Source organism: Pungitius pungitius, chromosome 7, assembly GCF_949316345.1.
Source record: "Pungitius pungitius chromosome 7, fPunPun2.1, whole genome shotgun sequence".
NCBI classification, from domain to species: domain Eukaryota; kingdom Metazoa; phylum Chordata; class Actinopteri; order Perciformes; family Gasterosteidae; genus Pungitius; species Pungitius pungitius.
The window spans coordinates 17,894,964-17,911,563 of NC_084906.1; the positions used below are offsets into that span (position 1 = coordinate 17,894,964).

At 45.5% G+C, this 16,600-nt stretch overlaps 2 protein-coding genes across 3 annotated transcripts; one reads left to right on the forward strand and one right to left on the reverse strand.

The window, feature by feature from the left end:
• Nucleotides 1-2,181: 2,181 nt before the first annotated feature.
• lpxn (leupaxin) lies at nucleotides 2,182-12,177 on the reverse strand. Of its 2 annotated transcripts, none has more exons than XM_037469009.2 (10): nucleotides 12,057-12,177; nucleotides 7,340-7,559; nucleotides 6,478-6,554; nucleotides 6,289-6,347; nucleotides 5,760-5,850; nucleotides 5,235-5,492; nucleotides 4,964-5,137; nucleotides 4,486-4,567; nucleotides 4,255-4,403; nucleotides 2,182-3,430 (listed from the first exon to the last, which is right to left on the reverse strand). In XM_037469009.2, exons 2-10 carry the CDS (start codon nucleotides 7,350-7,352, stop codon nucleotides 3,164-3,166), a joined length of 1,170 nt encoding a protein of 389 aa, XP_037324906.1. In that variant the 5' UTR covers nucleotides 7,353-7,559; nucleotides 12,057-12,177; the 3' UTR covers nucleotides 2,182-3,163. The 2 variants fall into 2 exon arrangements, with proteins under 2 accessions (XP_037324906.1, XP_037324907.1); XM_037469010.2 differs by lacking the exon at nucleotides 12,057-12,177 and adding an exon at nucleotides 7,679-7,764.
• scyl3 (SCY1-like, kinase-like 3) lies at nucleotides 10,900-16,591 on the forward strand. Its single transcript, XM_037469008.2, has 14 exons — nucleotides 10,900-11,601; nucleotides 11,727-11,905; nucleotides 12,113-12,298; nucleotides 12,656-12,769; nucleotides 12,874-12,930; nucleotides 13,005-13,107; nucleotides 13,204-13,315; nucleotides 13,398-13,475; nucleotides 13,658-13,797; nucleotides 13,950-14,143; nucleotides 14,471-14,645; nucleotides 14,748-14,918; nucleotides 15,016-15,731; nucleotides 15,998-16,591. The coding sequence occupies exons 2-14, from the start codon at nucleotides 11,741-11,743 to the stop codon at nucleotides 16,058-16,060; spliced, it is 2,274 nt and encodes a 757-aa protein (XP_037324905.2). The 5' UTR covers nucleotides 10,900-11,601; nucleotides 11,727-11,740; the 3' UTR covers nucleotides 16,061-16,591.
• The last annotated feature ends 9 nt before the right edge of the window (nucleotides 16,592-16,600 follow it).

The window sequence follows — 16,600 nt, forward strand, 5'->3', positions numbered from 1 at the left end:
CCTCCTTCCTGCCCAGACTCCTCCTTCCTCTTTGCATAATGTCTTGATTTTCTGGCCTTTTCGAGTGGCAAAAACCCCCCCCTCCTGGTCTCGCTTCTGCCAGCTGACCACTGTTCGTGACGAAGAGGGTTTGACAGAAGTGGCTAAAATGTTTCCGCAAACACACAAAACTCGAGGAGTGTCCAACGTGGTTTTTTGCAGGCCACATCGGGGCACTGACATCTATTTAAAATGCAGGGCATCGCGTTGACTGTGTTTTTGAAGACGTGCGTCAGGCTCAAAGAACCCCATGACAAACAAGGGACGAATACTGGAAAAAAACAGGTGCTAACGCCGCACCGTTTCCTACTTCTTGTATCGGTGAGCAGGTTGGAAATGCTGTCAGTTCCCTCAAAGGAGGTCTCAAAGCCACCGTTGGTGGCGGCGTCTTGTGAGGTGACTCCCAGGCTGTAAGTTGCGGGTAACCTCCGTTGGTGCATGAACACTGTCCCACGTTGGAGCTGTGATGTCACACTGTCCAAGCGTTCGGAACGTGCAACTCGGGAGACGGGCGGCTCCCTCCGCCCCTCCCCCCCCCCCCCCCGGGAGGGGGACGCGGACGTTTTAACGAGACAGGAGGTTGAGAGTTGGATTTCAGAGTCGCAGCAAGGGGTAACTGTTGCAACTACACTCTTCAACCTTCTGCCCTCCTCCCCCTGCCTCCCTCGTCCCCCGGTATATCCATCATGTCCCAATCCCACACTCCCTTCCCCTCCCCCCCCCCTGCCCCCCCCCATCGAGCCGCCGGTAACATCTCTGTTTCACTGCTGTAAATGTCACCTGAGTTACACTCTGCCTGCTTTCCACAGACGGCCCATTATGCGCCACGTTTAAAAAAAAAAATGACCCTTTCTCATTTTTACTACATGCCAGACAAGCTCTTTCCCCAGCGTCATATCCTTGTTTTCAAAGCCATGTTGGCTGGACAGCTGGGTAGCACATCAGAGGTTGTCTCTAATCTAAAATTAAACTCACCCCCAAGGTTACACCTTTTTTATGTCGGCGAGTAAAAGAGAAGTAAGAAATAAATCTTTTTTAATGGTAGAATAAACATATTCATCCTTCAAATCATTTTACAAAAGGAAATTTATCGTGCCAAGGTCTCGGATCAGATCCAAGTTAATGTTGCTGATTGGTTCATGCTGGAAAAAATGCATCTCTCAGGTGTTTTTTTAACATATTCCACTTTTTACATTGCAGTATATTTTTGACTTCTGCGAACAAGGCTGTTAGAACAGCCCCAAATGCATACGAATCCCAGATTCTGACTGAACACGATGCTTGTTCCATGTAGAGGTTATGAGAGGCCTAGTTTGACAGTGATGACAGCATGATTAATGCCCGCCCTCCGTTCCCTCTCGCACACGGGAAGTCAAAGTGGCTTGAAGAAAAGCTGAAGAAAGCTGCCCTCAGGCCTGACAGAATGTGGCCAGTGTTCGTCGGAGGATGAGACGCCGTTTGATGAGCCACGGTTTGACACTGGCAAGCAGTCTGGAGTTATAGTTCCACTGAGCACCATCCCAGACGTTGGTTTTGTCCATTCTGGACTAGATACGTAGTGGTGCTACATTGTAACAGCCTCAAGTAAAAAGCCGAAGGACAAGCAACTCCCTACAATGTTATTTAAAAAAATATACATGCTTTAATTTGACATGTTTTTTTTAAAACTTATTCATCTTTTTTTTCAAAAGACATTTTAATTTTTTTAATTTAATTTTTACATTTTTCGACCAAATAAATATTTTTTTTTCATGACATTTTTCTGCCTAACATATTTTGTCTTTTCTTTCAAAACATTTTTGGACATATTTTTTTGACCAAATATATTATGATTCATTATTGTTTAATATTATTTCTTTCTATGAATTTTTTTGACCTAGATTTTTTTTTTCCTAATTTTTAGACAATTGACTTTTACTCTTTCCTCAATTACATTTTCAGACCAAACATTCAAGAATAGCCTTTCTATGTCACATGCTCACCTGAACATTAAAGCATGTAAATATATCCCAGTAAAAAATAAAATAAAAGTATGAACCTGAAGATTAGCATTAGAATAGCATTTTCATAACCCTCAGTTTATATATTTACTAAAGGAAATGGCAATCATTTTCTCCCCGGCAAAATATAGACTACTCAAAATCAAGACCATATTTTATTTGGAAATTATTGTGGGCATTAATGAAAACATTGATTTCTTTTTTTTATGATGTGATTCTGCAGAACTGGCAAAAAATACTCAACTTGAAATATGTAAAACATTTTTTGCTACATCCTGACTGGCCTGCAAATTTCTCAACAAATCATTAAAACTGCCAGCGGGAGTGAACAAAAATACTTGAATTTACTCGACGGCACTTTGGGGCTGATTTATCCCTCAACAGTAAAAGTGAGTTGCTGAAGAGATGCAGTGATGTGAAGAAGGTCCTCCTGAAACCACCTCTGTTCACATCACCGCCTTCATTAATCTTCTATAGGCGTCCATAAAGGAACCTGTGTGGAGGAGGACGAGGTTGTTTGAATCTAGTGCACGCCAGGGGCCAAACGCTAAAGTCAGAGTAAGAGGAAACTGGGGTTGGCACGCCGATTCCATGCCAGTCCCTGCCAATACAAGCTATCAGCAGCCGTAGACAAGCCCCCTCCAGACTGCCAAGTCTTACAGCAAACTGAGGGGAGCATAATGGAAACCACAGATTAAAACTGCTTTTTCTTGCTCCGTTTATGAATTTCATGTGATGGTGATGTATGAAATCCTATGTAATTCAGCCCAAGTGTCAGCAACACACCTTGTCGAAAAATTCCTATATGTGAAATGATCCTTCAGAGTTTTTTTTATCAAAGAATATGGGAATTCTCTGTGTGTTTTTCAACCACGTCATTAATTATGTTAAAACGTGAGCATTTTTTTCCTGACGTTTTTACAAACTCTATCAATAGTTATTCAATTGCAATTCATAAAAACGTCCAGTATGTTTATTTGCAATATGAGATATAGAATAAAATTCAACTCTCGTGCTGTGATGTAAGAATAGCCTGCATGCATCACTCATCCTACGGAGACATTGTAATCCCGCCGATGGCCCCGATGCTGCGTTTGATTGGTCCCCGCCGCGCCTCAGACGTCTCACACAAAGAGTTTGTCGAAGCACGCCGTGCAGTACGGTTTCCCTTCCTGTTCCTTGAAGATGCCCTGGCTGACCTGCCGCAGACAGAAGGCGCACACAAAGTGCTCGGGGTGAAACTTGCGGCCGAGCGCAGAGATGCAGCGGCCCGCGATGGGCTCGCCGCAGCCGCCGCACAGGGTGCCCTGCCGCGAGTGGAAGTGCTGGGAGCAGAGGGGTCGGCCGTCCAAGTCCATGAAACAGCCATCGGCGAAGGGCTTCAGACAGTCCTGGGTAGAAGAAATAAAATGTGGATGATTTAGGATGCAAGCAGGACCTGTTTGTAGAGCTTGACTCTTTGGTGCTGTGTTTAAGGGCATGCTGCTGTTAGAAAGGAAGTTATCTCACAGCTTTATCAAACACATGAGACGTGCAAAAGGAGAGGCTCAGGTGCTTTTTGACCTTGTGACCTCGGGAGTTGGATATTAGTCAGGGCCAAGTTAAATCCTGACCTTGTTGATTGAATAATAATAATAATAATGATGAGTGCTGCCATGTTTATTTTGTGATGGTGCAGCAATGATTGGGCTAGTCATATTTTACGCGATGTTATTAATCATAATTGTAGCTGTGTTATTTTGATCGGCAGGTTTAAAGTGCATTGTGTTTGATGTATGTCATGTTGCGGGTTTGTGCACAGTCGAGAAAGGAATGGTTTTCTTCATGGGGCATAAAATATGAAAAGTTGCTTCCTCATGTCAGCGTGACATAGTACATTCTGCTTGTGAGTAAAGCTGCACACCAAACCCTTTTTTTTCCCCAAAATGCCGCCTACAGAAGAAAGTTGCAAAGGAATGTAATAGATACACAAACTGAGGAGCACAGTTTGCATCATTTCAGAGTATTCATCCGACATACGGTTTCCATCAGCGCTGCGGTCGAAATGTTGCAGATAAAAGCAAATGTGCGGGTATCTGTCTTGTTTATTCCCATGGCTTGTGTGCGAGCCAGAGCCCTGTGTGTGTGTGTGTGTGTGTGTGTGTGTGTGTGTGTGTGTGTGTGTGTGTGTGTGTGTGTGTGTGTGGTCCGAGGTAAAAAAAAAAAAAGGTCTCACCGCGCAGACGAAGCACTCTGGGTGCCAGGTGCCGTTGGCTGCAGTCAGGTAGTTCTCCCTCACCGACTCCCCGCAGCCGGAGCACTTGGGGGAAAAGAGGTGGTAGAAGTCCTTGCAACAGTAGGGCTTCCCATCCTTCTCCAGGAAACCTGCGACGTGCACACAGGAGAGATTAAATCCAAGCACAGTTGCGGTTGCCAGTGCAGGGGAATGAACGCGCGGGGCTCTTACCGTCGGGTCCAAACAGGCCTCCGCAGTGTGTGCAGAAGAAGTGCTCGGGGTGCCAGGTCTGGTCCAGAGCTGTCAGGATGTTCTGGTGAACCAGCCAGATGGAGAAACATCACATCATGCTTTTGCTTCCTTTTAGGGATTAGGATCATTATTTGTCTCAGTCAAAAATGTTAAAATGTGAGGGAGCGCAAATTGCATTGCAGAAGTTGCTGAATAAGGATTTTGATCTGCAACTCAAGCCCAGACTGCTGATTTGTGTTTTATTTAATAAGACAAAAATGTTGGATATAAAAAAACAAACCACACGCTTATTGCATACCACCCTCCAAGAGTCCAAGACCCTCCTTCGTGAAAGAGTACTGTTTAAATAAATGGATGCGATATGTGACAGAACCAATTGGAATAGAAAGGCAAGTGCGACATGTACGCTGGGTCCTTCTGTCCCAACCAAAAAAAGGAGAGTTCCCGGGTTTGTCACCGTGACGATGGGCCCCTTGCAGTAGGCACAGCGGGGAGAGAAGAGCTGGTGGTAGTCTTTGTCGCAGTACGGCCGACCGTCCCTCTCAAAGAAGCCCGAGGTGCTCAGCTCGGCCTTGCACGCCTCGCACACAAAGTGCTCAGGGTGCCACACCTGACCCAGCGCCGTGATCATCTACAGGAGAAGGAAGGGTTGTCACCTACACACGGCTCTAGATTTCAATGCTTTTGCACTTTTTTTTTTTACAAGGCGTTTTTTTTTTTCTCCGTACCTTTCCCACGATGCACTTGTTGCAGGAAGCACAATGGCCCTTGGCCGCGGTGCGGACGCCGATCTTCTCCAAATCAGAGCTCAGCCCTCCCAGCAGCTCGTCTATTGTTTCCGTTTTGTCGCCCGTGGTCCGGGCGTTTGCTGCATCTGGAGCTGCTGTGCCGCTGCTCTCCTTGTTCTCCTCTGGCCCGCCTTTTGTTTTTCCTTTCACAGACTGTTTTTGCCTCAGAGGCGGAGGGGTTGTTGAAGACTCTGGCTCCTAAACGACGAAACGTACAAATATCTGTTGTTTTTTTCTTAAGTAGGAGCTTATCAACGGTCCAATCCTGAAGTGCTACTTGAGGCTGTGCTGTGTTGGAATTAGTGCAACGCTGCCCTCTGTTGTTAAACCTGATTAATGCTGCTCATGGTTTGTTTCTTCACGTACAAGGTTGTCTCTTGCCATATTCATCACCACTTTAGATATAAACCAAAATAAATATGTTTGAACTCTTTTGAGATAGGCACTCGCAAACACTTCACTGACCACTTCTTCCAGGAAACTCAGCAAGATAGCGTCCAGCTCCTTAGTGGGAGAGTCAAGAGAACAAGAAGCTGCTACAGGAGCCGGCAGGTCACTGAAAGCCGGAGAATGGAAATTAGAAAGCTTCATATAATGATTTAATCTGCAGGAATGCTAACTACCCCGTGCACTACACTGCACTGTACAAGTTCCTTAAATGAAGGGAAAACTGTCTCCAAAAAGTTCTTTTTACATGGATTTAAGAGTTAAAAACTAAGAACAGAAGCCATACAGAGGGGTGGACTTATGATGAGGTGTCTTTTCTGTTATTTCTGGAGGGAGATCCGTCAGAGTGTCTCATAATAAACATGTTCAGCGTTAAAATAAAGTTAGAAAAGTTATTAAAACAGTAGGGTCATTGTGTACATTAGCTGGAGCTCGAATCCTTTAAAAGCAAATCCTTTTAAGCAATCTCCTTTTTCCTATTTTCACAGGTCACACAATGATGACGTGAATCAGGGGGTCAGCATAGGGCCACAGTGATGTGCTTCACCTGTACACCGAGCACACTTTCTCTTTTTTGGTAAATCCACCATGAACTGCACCTGTCACCTGTGGACAAGATTACACATGATTTTAGAGACTGTGGCGATGGATAGAGAGCAGCGTTGGTCGTGATTCAATCCGACAGAAAAAGGGGTCCGATGGTGACCAAGGTTTCGAGTACGGCGCGCCTCTTCACCTCTGCAGCGGCGTCTTTGCTGCTGATCTCGCTTCCGGAGTGCACGGAATTGAGGGCCAACTCTTCTAACAGCAAATCTGCGACAGGATACAGGCCATGAATCTTCTAACCACACACAAACACACAGGCCACCGTACAGTATTCAGACAAACACATAGGTCGTCTTTCTGGGTGTGAACAGTCACACCGGAGGATGTGAAGTGACCTGAGTGCACAAAGATGCAGGTAAAAGGGTGGATGTCTCTCTGGTTGCCTCAAGAGCCGTAGCTTCCTCAGGAAGTGATGCTTAGGTGTGTGTTGCAGAAGTGAAAGTGTCATAATGTTGCAAGAGCGGTGTAAAAAGTCAGCTTTGGCTAATTTGACTCAATGAAGAAATGTTCTTGCACCATTGTCTTTGATATTTCATCACCATGATGTCGACACACTTGACAAAAATCATTCTCTAATTTGCTTTCCGGACTTAGTGAAAATAAATACGTGCTTGTGTTTTAAAGATCACTGAAGCCCAATCTTAAACAAACATAAAAGTTATGAGCTCAAAAAAGGCAGACGTTGACAAATACCGAAAAGCATTATTGAAACGAGAATACAAAACCAAGACAAAGTCACAGAGTAGTGTAAAAAGATGTTTTACATTACTTCGTCCTGAACTGCGTTTAAGAACAAAGCGTACTTGTTCTCAGGACTCGTTGTGGGAAACCGAGTAAAGCACTGCCCTCTTATTCTATAATCAATTATACTTTTCACTTCTACTTCATCTTTAAAACATTTTGCTCTGGAAATTTGAGAATCAAATGAATCACTGTATATTTAACAAGGTGTCAAATGATCAAATTAAGGATAACATAAAACATTGTCATACCGAGCTCGTCCATGTTGTCTCCTGCTTTCACCACATGAGAGTGGGTGTTTTCTTTTCTTTTTCTGCTGTTTAGTTACTACGGTATCCAGCCCAAATCGTCATCTGAAGCATATCATCACTTCCTCTGCCTTTTTTTGTTTTGTTACGGAAGTGAAACCTTCCTATGATTAATATGATGCTCTTTCCTTTAAAGGAGGGAAACCAACGGGTATCACTGCAACTGAAAAAAGTAGAAAAAGTAGACATGAAATAGAATTTCAATGAACTCCGAATACTGTTTCGTATTCAACTGAGCTTATCGGTAATTGAGAATAACATTTGAATGATCACAGAACTCACGTGATTTGAACTGTACAATATCTGTACATTTGGGATGGGCATACATTCTTAGAGCAGAGTGAACTGCAATTAGCAACTAGAAAATGCATTTCCTGCTGAAAATGCGTTGGAATGCAGAAAGCTGAAATTAATTTCAAAAAGTTGCTTAAAGTACAGAAATGAAACAAGCTGAAATTATTCTTAACATTGCTGAATGAATAGAAAAAGCTGAAATACATTTAAAAATGGCTGAAAATACAGAAATGAGAAAAGCTGAAATCAACTTGAAAGAATTGCAAAAAAACAAAAATGGGAGAAGCTTCTATGAATTTGAAAACACAGAAATAATAAAAGCTGAATTTAATTTAAACGTTGCTGAAATAATAGAAATAGGAAAAGCTGAGAATTAAAAAATACATTCTCTGTAGTAATATACGGTTTAGTTATATACTAGTTATAAAACTAAACTCTGTCCTCAAACAGACGTAACCGGTGAACAACATCAGTCTCTGACACCACATTAAAACGTATGAAGACTCGTTATAGTATAGTTATGTAGCAGGTCGAACCAACCATATAGAAAGTTAAATTTCAAAGTATGATTTAATTAGAGAATTTTAGAACAATTATTTCATACTGAAACATTTCCCCTTGTTCATGACCATGCTTTAACAGGGAAACACCAGTCTTACTCAAGGGGGAGTTATTCTAACTGAAGGGGGCTCAGTAACCAGAACAAAACAAATAAATTCCCCGTAACAACGTACATTCATTCCACTGCGTGGTAATGTCATTAGCAACATATAGCCATAGATGCAGTAAACGACAGGCCAAGCTTAACACTGTACTGTAACACTGAATGCAGCAAACATGTAATCACAGCATTCAAAACTACCCATAACGTAGACGTAAAAAAAGGAGCCACGATCAGCTGATCACGTTGCTGTTCGTGGACAAGGTGGATTCACGTGTGGCAGGATATTACTCACGTCGGGTAGTGGCGTGGGAGAGGGAGGGAGAGAAAGCATGCGTGCTGCTGGCACATCACGGGCTGTAGAGGTGAGGCGGCTGGCCGTCGTTATTCGCTGGCGCGGTGAAGCCTTCAGCGTTGGAGACGAGCTAATAAAGTTCCTAAAGTCAGCTAAACACTTAACTAGCGGCTAACATCCTACCGTTGCGCTTCCTCAATCACAGGTGTACTTCCCGGGCTCCGCCAGCAGCTTAATAACAACACCGAAGGAACGTCACGCCCCCGGTTTAAGTCCAGCATACGGGGAGTAGCCTCGTTAGCAGTTTAGCTAGCTAGCGCTCATCTCTCTCCCATGTTTGAAATACCTAACCGTCCTGCCTCCACATTACTTAAGGTCCGCTCGTCCGGGGTCCCCCGTAACTTTCGACGTGCTTATTAACCGACGGACCTTCTTGCGGTCCGCGAAAAGTTTATTAATAGTATCACACGGTGTAAGAAAATAAACTCACGTGGCTGCCTCTCAATCACCAAAAGAACAACGTCACGCCCCTCCCCCGTAACTTTTGACGTGCTTATTAACCTACGGACCTTCTTGCGGACCGTGAAAAGGTTATTAATAGTATCACTCGCGTAAGAAAATAAACTCACGTGCCTGCAGCTCAATCACCGAACAACGTCACGCCCCTCCCCCGTAACTTTTGACGTGCTTATTAACCTACGGACCTTCTTGCGATCCATGAAAAGGTTATTAATAGTATCACTCGCGTAAGAAAATAAACTCACGTGCCTGCAGCTTAATGACAACACCGAAGGAACAACGTCACACCCCAGCAGAAGGGGAGTAGCCTCGTTAGCAGTATAACTAGCTAGCACGTATCGCTCTCCCATGTCCCAAATATCTAACCGTCCTGCCTGCACATTACTTACGCTCTGCTCATCCCGGGTCACCGTCCCCACTCACGACACGCACGTCCATGTCATTCTTCCTCGACACGGACCCTGAACTTAACTTGAAGCTAAACTTGCGATTAGCAGACGCATCTGCCATCGTATCCGCCATTGCTCATCGCTCTTAGTCTCTCCCTCGTCCCGCCCCCTCCGCTCTCTCCGTTCGCCTGCACACAACTTCCTGGTCAATGATTGGCCGGACCTATGGCCAAGTTCAGGGGCGCTATTGGGTGTGGAACTTCAGATTGACATCCCAAAGTAATCTCAGGGGCTGTATATAAAGAAACATGTCCGTATTGTTATTTTTTTCCATGACTGTACGAACCCTGGTTGAAAGAATAGCTGTGTCACGTGACGACACTAATCAGCCGTTATGGTTCAGCTGGGTGAGACCAACTGACAGAGTGGAGTATCCATGGCGACGGAGAAGCTGCTCACAGACAGGCAGTGATTTACAGAAAACCCACACCTCAAACAAATGCTTCCTGGAGCAAAACTATTTGGAGTAGCCAAAAAATAATGACATTTTGAGAGACACAAGACTCTACCGAACGTTTGAGTCTAGTTTTTATGTCTCTATGTGTTTTAAAACTGCTCTACCAGCAGTTTACAAAACATGGACCCTCTCTTGTCTTCTGACTTTGTCTGCACTCTAGCGCCCACTCTAAATTCAAAAAGGACCCCAAAACTAGTGAAACATAATTAGTGATTATGAAAAAAGTATAATAGATATCAACAAGTTGTTTTTTTTATAAAATTGTTAAGACTTGTGTCAACATTTTAAAGTTCAAATGGTGTCTCTAGCTGAAAGATTGGAAAAGCTGAAAAAGTTGAAAGTTGAACAAGTTTTGAGAGGATTTGAAAATGTAATCCATTGGAAACCATGTTAAAAAAGGTTGATGTTTTTAATTTATATTAATTCAATTATAAGAGCTAAAAAGCTGAAGAGTCATAGCACACCTCTCCTGAAGGAGCTGAATATTTTAATATTTGAATGGTCTTAATAGCTGAAAGTGTGAAGGAGTTGAAAGGGGGCGCGGAAGAAATAGAAGAATAATAAGATTAAGTTGAATAAAGATTAGAAGAACAATACTTGGAATGCTTGAAGCATTCCAACTAATAATAAGATTAAGTTGAATAAAGATTAGAAGAACAATACTTGGAATGCTTGAAGCATTCCAACTAATTAGAAGAACAATACTTGGAATGCTTGAAGCATTCCAACTAATTATTAACTGTCCCTCCCATAGCCCAATGAATCACATGACCACGTGGTATAACTTTCACAGCCAGCTGGCATTGCTTTTATTCCAGGGTCCCTAAATAGCGTCCCAACGTGCTCGTACTGTGGAACCAAATAAAGACATATGGTGGAACAAAGAATATATCTCTGCCAAAGGCCGAGGGCATAACTGGAGACCGATTCTGACAGCTTCTAACTTTCATTTTGGTCAACATAAGGTGATCACCTCCTCGCGCAAGAAGACTTTATCGCACCACTGTGGTTGCAACCATTATATTTTAGAGCGGGGATGTTATGAGTTTTGAAAGATTTTTAAAAGCTTAACATTAAACCCATTAATGTTGAATCTTATTGCCCAAGTGTTATGGATTTGACAAGTAATACGAGTAATTTCTCCAAAACATGAGGAAATAAACGGCAGTGATACATTTCGAACGTTTTCCTAACTAGCGGTGTCCCCTGCTCTGTGGTTCCGTCTTTTACCGGAAGACTCCGTGTTTACGGTGCCGCTGTCGCTCCACGTTAGCGGCGGTGATTCACGTAGAAGTGAACCGTGCTACGCTACGTCGTACGCTTGTTTAACTAGCAGTAAAGACCGTTCGAAAAAGCGCCGCACTGACCACGACGCGGCTGGCACGATTGCCCGAAGGCGGAAGGGCCAGGGACACGCACGGCGATGACGAGCTGTCTAACGTAGCGCCGAGGGTTAGCTTGCTAACGACACAACATTAGCTAGCTAACTTCTCAAACAGCGGCGGTTACCCCTGACTGACGGCGAAGCAGGTAACGTCATACGTGTGTGACCCTGTGTCCATGGTTGCGGGCACAATGAATAACGACATCGCATTGACTTGTTAACCCCCCCCCCCCCCCCCCCCTCTGTACCAACCCCCCTTTGCGCTAACCAGGAGTACGCGCGGCCATGGGTGCGGAGAGCAGCGCGGTGCGGAGCTGCACCCTGGAGGAGCCGCTGCTGACGCTGCCCTCCGGGCTCACCGTGCACTCTGCGATGCTCCAGGATGGGAAGCCCGTGTCCGTGTTTGTTCACAAGCGGGGCAACGAGGACAAAGTCAACAAAGCCGCCCAGGTGAGTCCCACCAAAGGCTTCAGACACAACCATGACACAATCGTCACATCATAATAGTTATAACCAACCACAGGACATCTCAATGCCCTCCATTCGCTGCTTCCTCTAAATTGGTCAAAGGTGTTTGATTTTTTTAAATTATTTTTTTTACCTTCAGCTGCTTAACATTCCCCCCTTTTCCGTCTTCCTACTATTCATTTCCTGCAGCACCTGAAGACTCTGAGGCACCCGTGTCTGCTGCGCTTCCTGTCGTGCTCGGTCCAGGACGGAGGCATCCACCTGGTGACGGAGCGCGTGCAGCCCCTGGAGCTGCTGCTGGACGGTCTGTCCCCAGAGGAAATCTGCGCGGGCATCTACGACCTCCTGCAGGCACTTGTGTTTCTGCACGAGAGGGTGAGCCGGTGGGGGGGAAGCAGCCCCCTGAGGAATTGTCCTAACGGATGCGACTGATGCATCCATAAATGTAATGAGATCAAGCTGGTCTCAATTTGCAGGACGCCGCCTCGCTCCTCCAAGCTTCTTCAGCTTGAATTGTATATGTGTTTTTTTTTGTTTTGATGCCCACTCGTAACATCGGGCCGAAGGACAACCGATCTTCATTGTCCCAGAGAATACATTTAAATACGCCATTATTATGAACAGTAACTACTGAGGTGCTGTATCGCAGTAGTTGTTGGCCATTTGGTGTCTTGTCTGTGTCTCACAAGCATGGATAAGTTCCTAAATTGTTTTTCTTAACCCCCCCCCCAGGGTAAATCAAGTCACAACAACGTCTGCATTTCATCCGTATTTGTCAGTGAAGATGGTCATTGGAAACTGGGAGGGATGGATACTGTCTGCAAGTTCTCTGAAGCGACGCCTGAGGTAAGACGCCAGATAAAAAAAAAAAAAGCTGATATTTGATAACCTTTTGTAAATACATTTTAATGTTTTGATTCCCTCATATATTTTTTTTTTCCACTCCTCAGTTTCTCGCTAGCATCCGGAATGTGAGGGAAGCCGGCTGTGTTCCTCCAGAAGAGCAGGTAAGCAGGTCCAAGGTTAAATGGAAGACCTTCTCCTTTTTGTAGACGGCTCTCATGAGACGTGTCACCGACAGGTTGAGGGCTTTAAAATGCTTCCGGATAAAAACGCCCACTCCCGGGACTGTTACTCTTTCGGAGTGACGGTGGAGACCCTGATCTCGCTGCTGAATGGCTGTGGTGAGTGGAGTCATGTTATGCTAATGAGCTCATAACACGCCACGTGGCCAGTAGCTTCAGGTAAACCTCTTCATCCCACTCCCTGCTCTGTTTCAGGGTCCCAGGAGCTGTCAGACAGCCTGACAAAGACCCTGCAGGCAGGCCTGCTGAACTCTGACCCCTTTTCGCGACCCCCACTCCGCTCCCTGCTGGCTCATGACTTCTTCAGGTTAGTGTTTGCGTTCGCTGTCGTCAGCACTTTGGGAGAATTCCGTGTTTTAAAGCACCATACGCATTTTTCTTTTGAATAGGAATGACTTTCTGGAAGTGAGGGATTTTCTGAAGAGCCTGACCTTGAAGGTGGAAGAAGAAAAGAATGAATTCTTTAAGTGAGAATATGCTTTTTTGTATTCTTTTCTTTAATCGCTGCACACTTCATGCTAAACGGTATCATTTAGATGTCATAATGTTCTCCAAGTTTATTATATGCCACTCAGAATTGTTTCCTAAAAATTCCCTCGATTGACTAATGTAAAATGTAACTGAACCTCATTGTGTGTTTGATGTGTAGGTTTCTCCTGGACCGGGTGCAAAGTCTCCCTGAAGAGCTCATCGCTTCGCGCCTCGTCCCCAAACTCCTCAACTCTCTTGTTTTTGCTGAACCCATGGCTGTCAAAAGCTTCCTGCCTCACCTTCTAAGGCCAAAGAAGGGTAGACGGGCATTTTTATTAAACCTTCTGTTACTCATAAATAGTCCTGGTCTTGTTTTAGTCCCGGCCAAAGCGGTAGAGGCGTCCTGTAGCCGTCATGCTTTATTATTTTGCGGTACCGCCTCGCTCTCACTTCTGTGTCCCCGTGTACAGAAGCCGGTGGCGGAGGAGGCAACGACGAAGAATGCCTGCTGTCTATGTCCCTGTACCGCAAGCACGTGATCCCTCAGCTTCTCAGGCTCTTCAAGGTCAAAGAGGAACACATCCGCATGGTTTTGCTGGCTCACATGCACATCTATGCAGGGTTCTTCTCCCTCGAGGAAATCAAAACCCACATCCTACCTCAGGTGGAGTAACTGGAGTCACCAGACCTTTGAACCTTAAGATCGACAGGGATAGTTGAGCTGGGTGTAGAGACAGTTTGACAAAGAGAAACCTGCCTTTTCTTTTCTTGTTGTGGCTGGTATAAGAGCAGGTGTTTGTTGTTTAGGTTTCTGTGATGTAAGTGAACCCATGTGAATAGCCGTGTTGCCACTAATGGGGATTACCGCTGGCTCGGGTCACTTCAACTTTATTGTTACCAGCAAGAATGCCCAGAACAAGATCAATGTGAGACATTAGTGTTGCATTTGAGTTTAGACGTGAACGTCCATTGTTTTTGGCCCTGGCGGCAGGTTTTGTTGGGCATGAGGGACACCAGCGATTCTCTGGTTGCCATGACCCTGCAGAGTCTGGCGGTGTTGGTGCCGCTGGTGGGGGCTCAAGTGGTGGTTGGCGGAGAGCGGTCCAAGGTCTTCAAACGCACCACACCAAACTTCACTACGAGGTCTACAGAGGTCACGCCTGAAAGTGAGCAACTCCCAAAGAAAATGAAAATGACATTATATACTTTGCCTACAATTCCCATGCCCTATACTATGACTCGACACTAATCCCGCCTCTTTTCGTTAGCTTCACCTGTCCATATAGTGGAAGGCCCCCACCCTCGTGTGGCCCAGCCGTCAAAAGTCCTGAATTTGCTCCCCAGACCGACAGTGACTGAAGGCCTGGTCCTGGGTCACATGGGCAGCTCAGCAGGGCGCGGGGAGACTCCCCAAACGTACCCGCTGCCAATAAAATCAGGTGTGACCCCCCCACCTCTCCGACACTCATAATTATAAATGGTGTATCCAGTTACTTTATTGTCTTTATTTTTATATTGGATTGTCTTATGTTTCAGATGTCAGCAGACCGACGTCTCTGCCTCTAAATGGCTTCCGCCAGGACAGTGGGACGGAGCCGCTGTCTTACAGCCCCGAGCAGACGGACGGACTAGAAGGTCCAGTGGAGGAGTGGCCCGACTGGAGCGACCCGGAGGAGAGCGAGACCCGAGGCGGCCAGTCGGTCCGGCTCCACCTCCAGGCCTCGGTGTGCGGCACGCCGCCTCCCTCGCGGCGGAGCGCGGAACGCGAGCCGTGGGACGACGACGACGACGTCGAGGGCGCCGAACCCACCTCGGACCTTTCCCCCGCGGCTCCTTCGTCGGACCCAGTTGTACTCGCGCCGCCCGGAGGGGGCGCTGCAACCCCTTCGAATGACGCCCCCGAAGCACTGAGACTGGGTGCCTCCAAACCCCTCAAATTGACCGCCGGCCTCCGCCAGTCCGCACAGAGCAGGGCCGCTTCCTCGTTGGACGAGGGCTGGGCTCAAGAGGAGACGGACGCCGAGACCGCGCTCAACCCCAAAACCAAAGCGCCGCGAAAGAGCGGCGGCCGAACGGGTCTGGGGGAGGAGTTCACCATTAAGGTGAAGAGAAAGGAAAAGCCAGACCCGGAGCTGGATTTGTTTGCGGACATGGTGCCGGACATCAAACTGTCCTCCCCGTCTCCGGCCTCGTCTCTGCAGGGCGACTCGGCGACGCTCACCGACAGGTTCGCCGTTGACAACATGACCGAGGTGAGTGAGTTTTATTTTTTTATATAGACACTTTAATTGGAAATTCTTGGACTTTCAAGTCTCTTTTCTCCAAACCAAAAATGGAAAAACAATTCGAAGCAGAGGTGCAAATATGTAGATTTAAACACAAAAAGCAGACTGAAACACTGACCGGTGACCCAAGAACAAGAAAAATGGGATTTTCTTCTCAGCTTTAGAGAAGTTAATTTTTTTGGGTCCTTGACAATGAAGCGTGAGCATTTACACTCATTTTCTTCTTTCCAAAGGCCGAGGCAGACGGCTGGGGCGATGGAGAGGACCTGAACTGGGAGGAACAGAGTTCCTGGTGATGATGATTCAAAGATGCACCTCGGTTACGTGGATGAAAGTTTTTCCGGGTTTTCCTTTTAAATAGCATGTTGCAGTGGGACTGATTGGCGGAGATATTTCATAATCTGGTGATTGCTCTGCATTAGTCTCTTTGTTAACAGAACTTGCTTTGGAACTGGATCTGCAGGTGGTGCTTGATATGTGACAAGTGAAGCCATTCTTAAGTTAGCTAACTGGTCCTAATGTTAAGCTTCTCAATTATGGGTTTTGGGGTTAATAAGCGTGCCAACTTCACTACTGACATCAAAATGTGCTTCTCATAGCTCATACTGTGGAGATTTTGTTTAAATGACACAAGGCTCACACTTTTAATGAATGTGAAATCAAATTACGTAATTTATTAGCTTTAGGTTGGTGGTAAAGATTTTATTGTATAAAATGACTTAGGATATATATGATAAAGTTATTGCAAGTGCTGCTGACAGGAAGCACTGAACTTGTACTTTTGTAAAACCAGCCAATATGGTACAGCACAATTTTTGATAAGTCAGTGAAGAAAT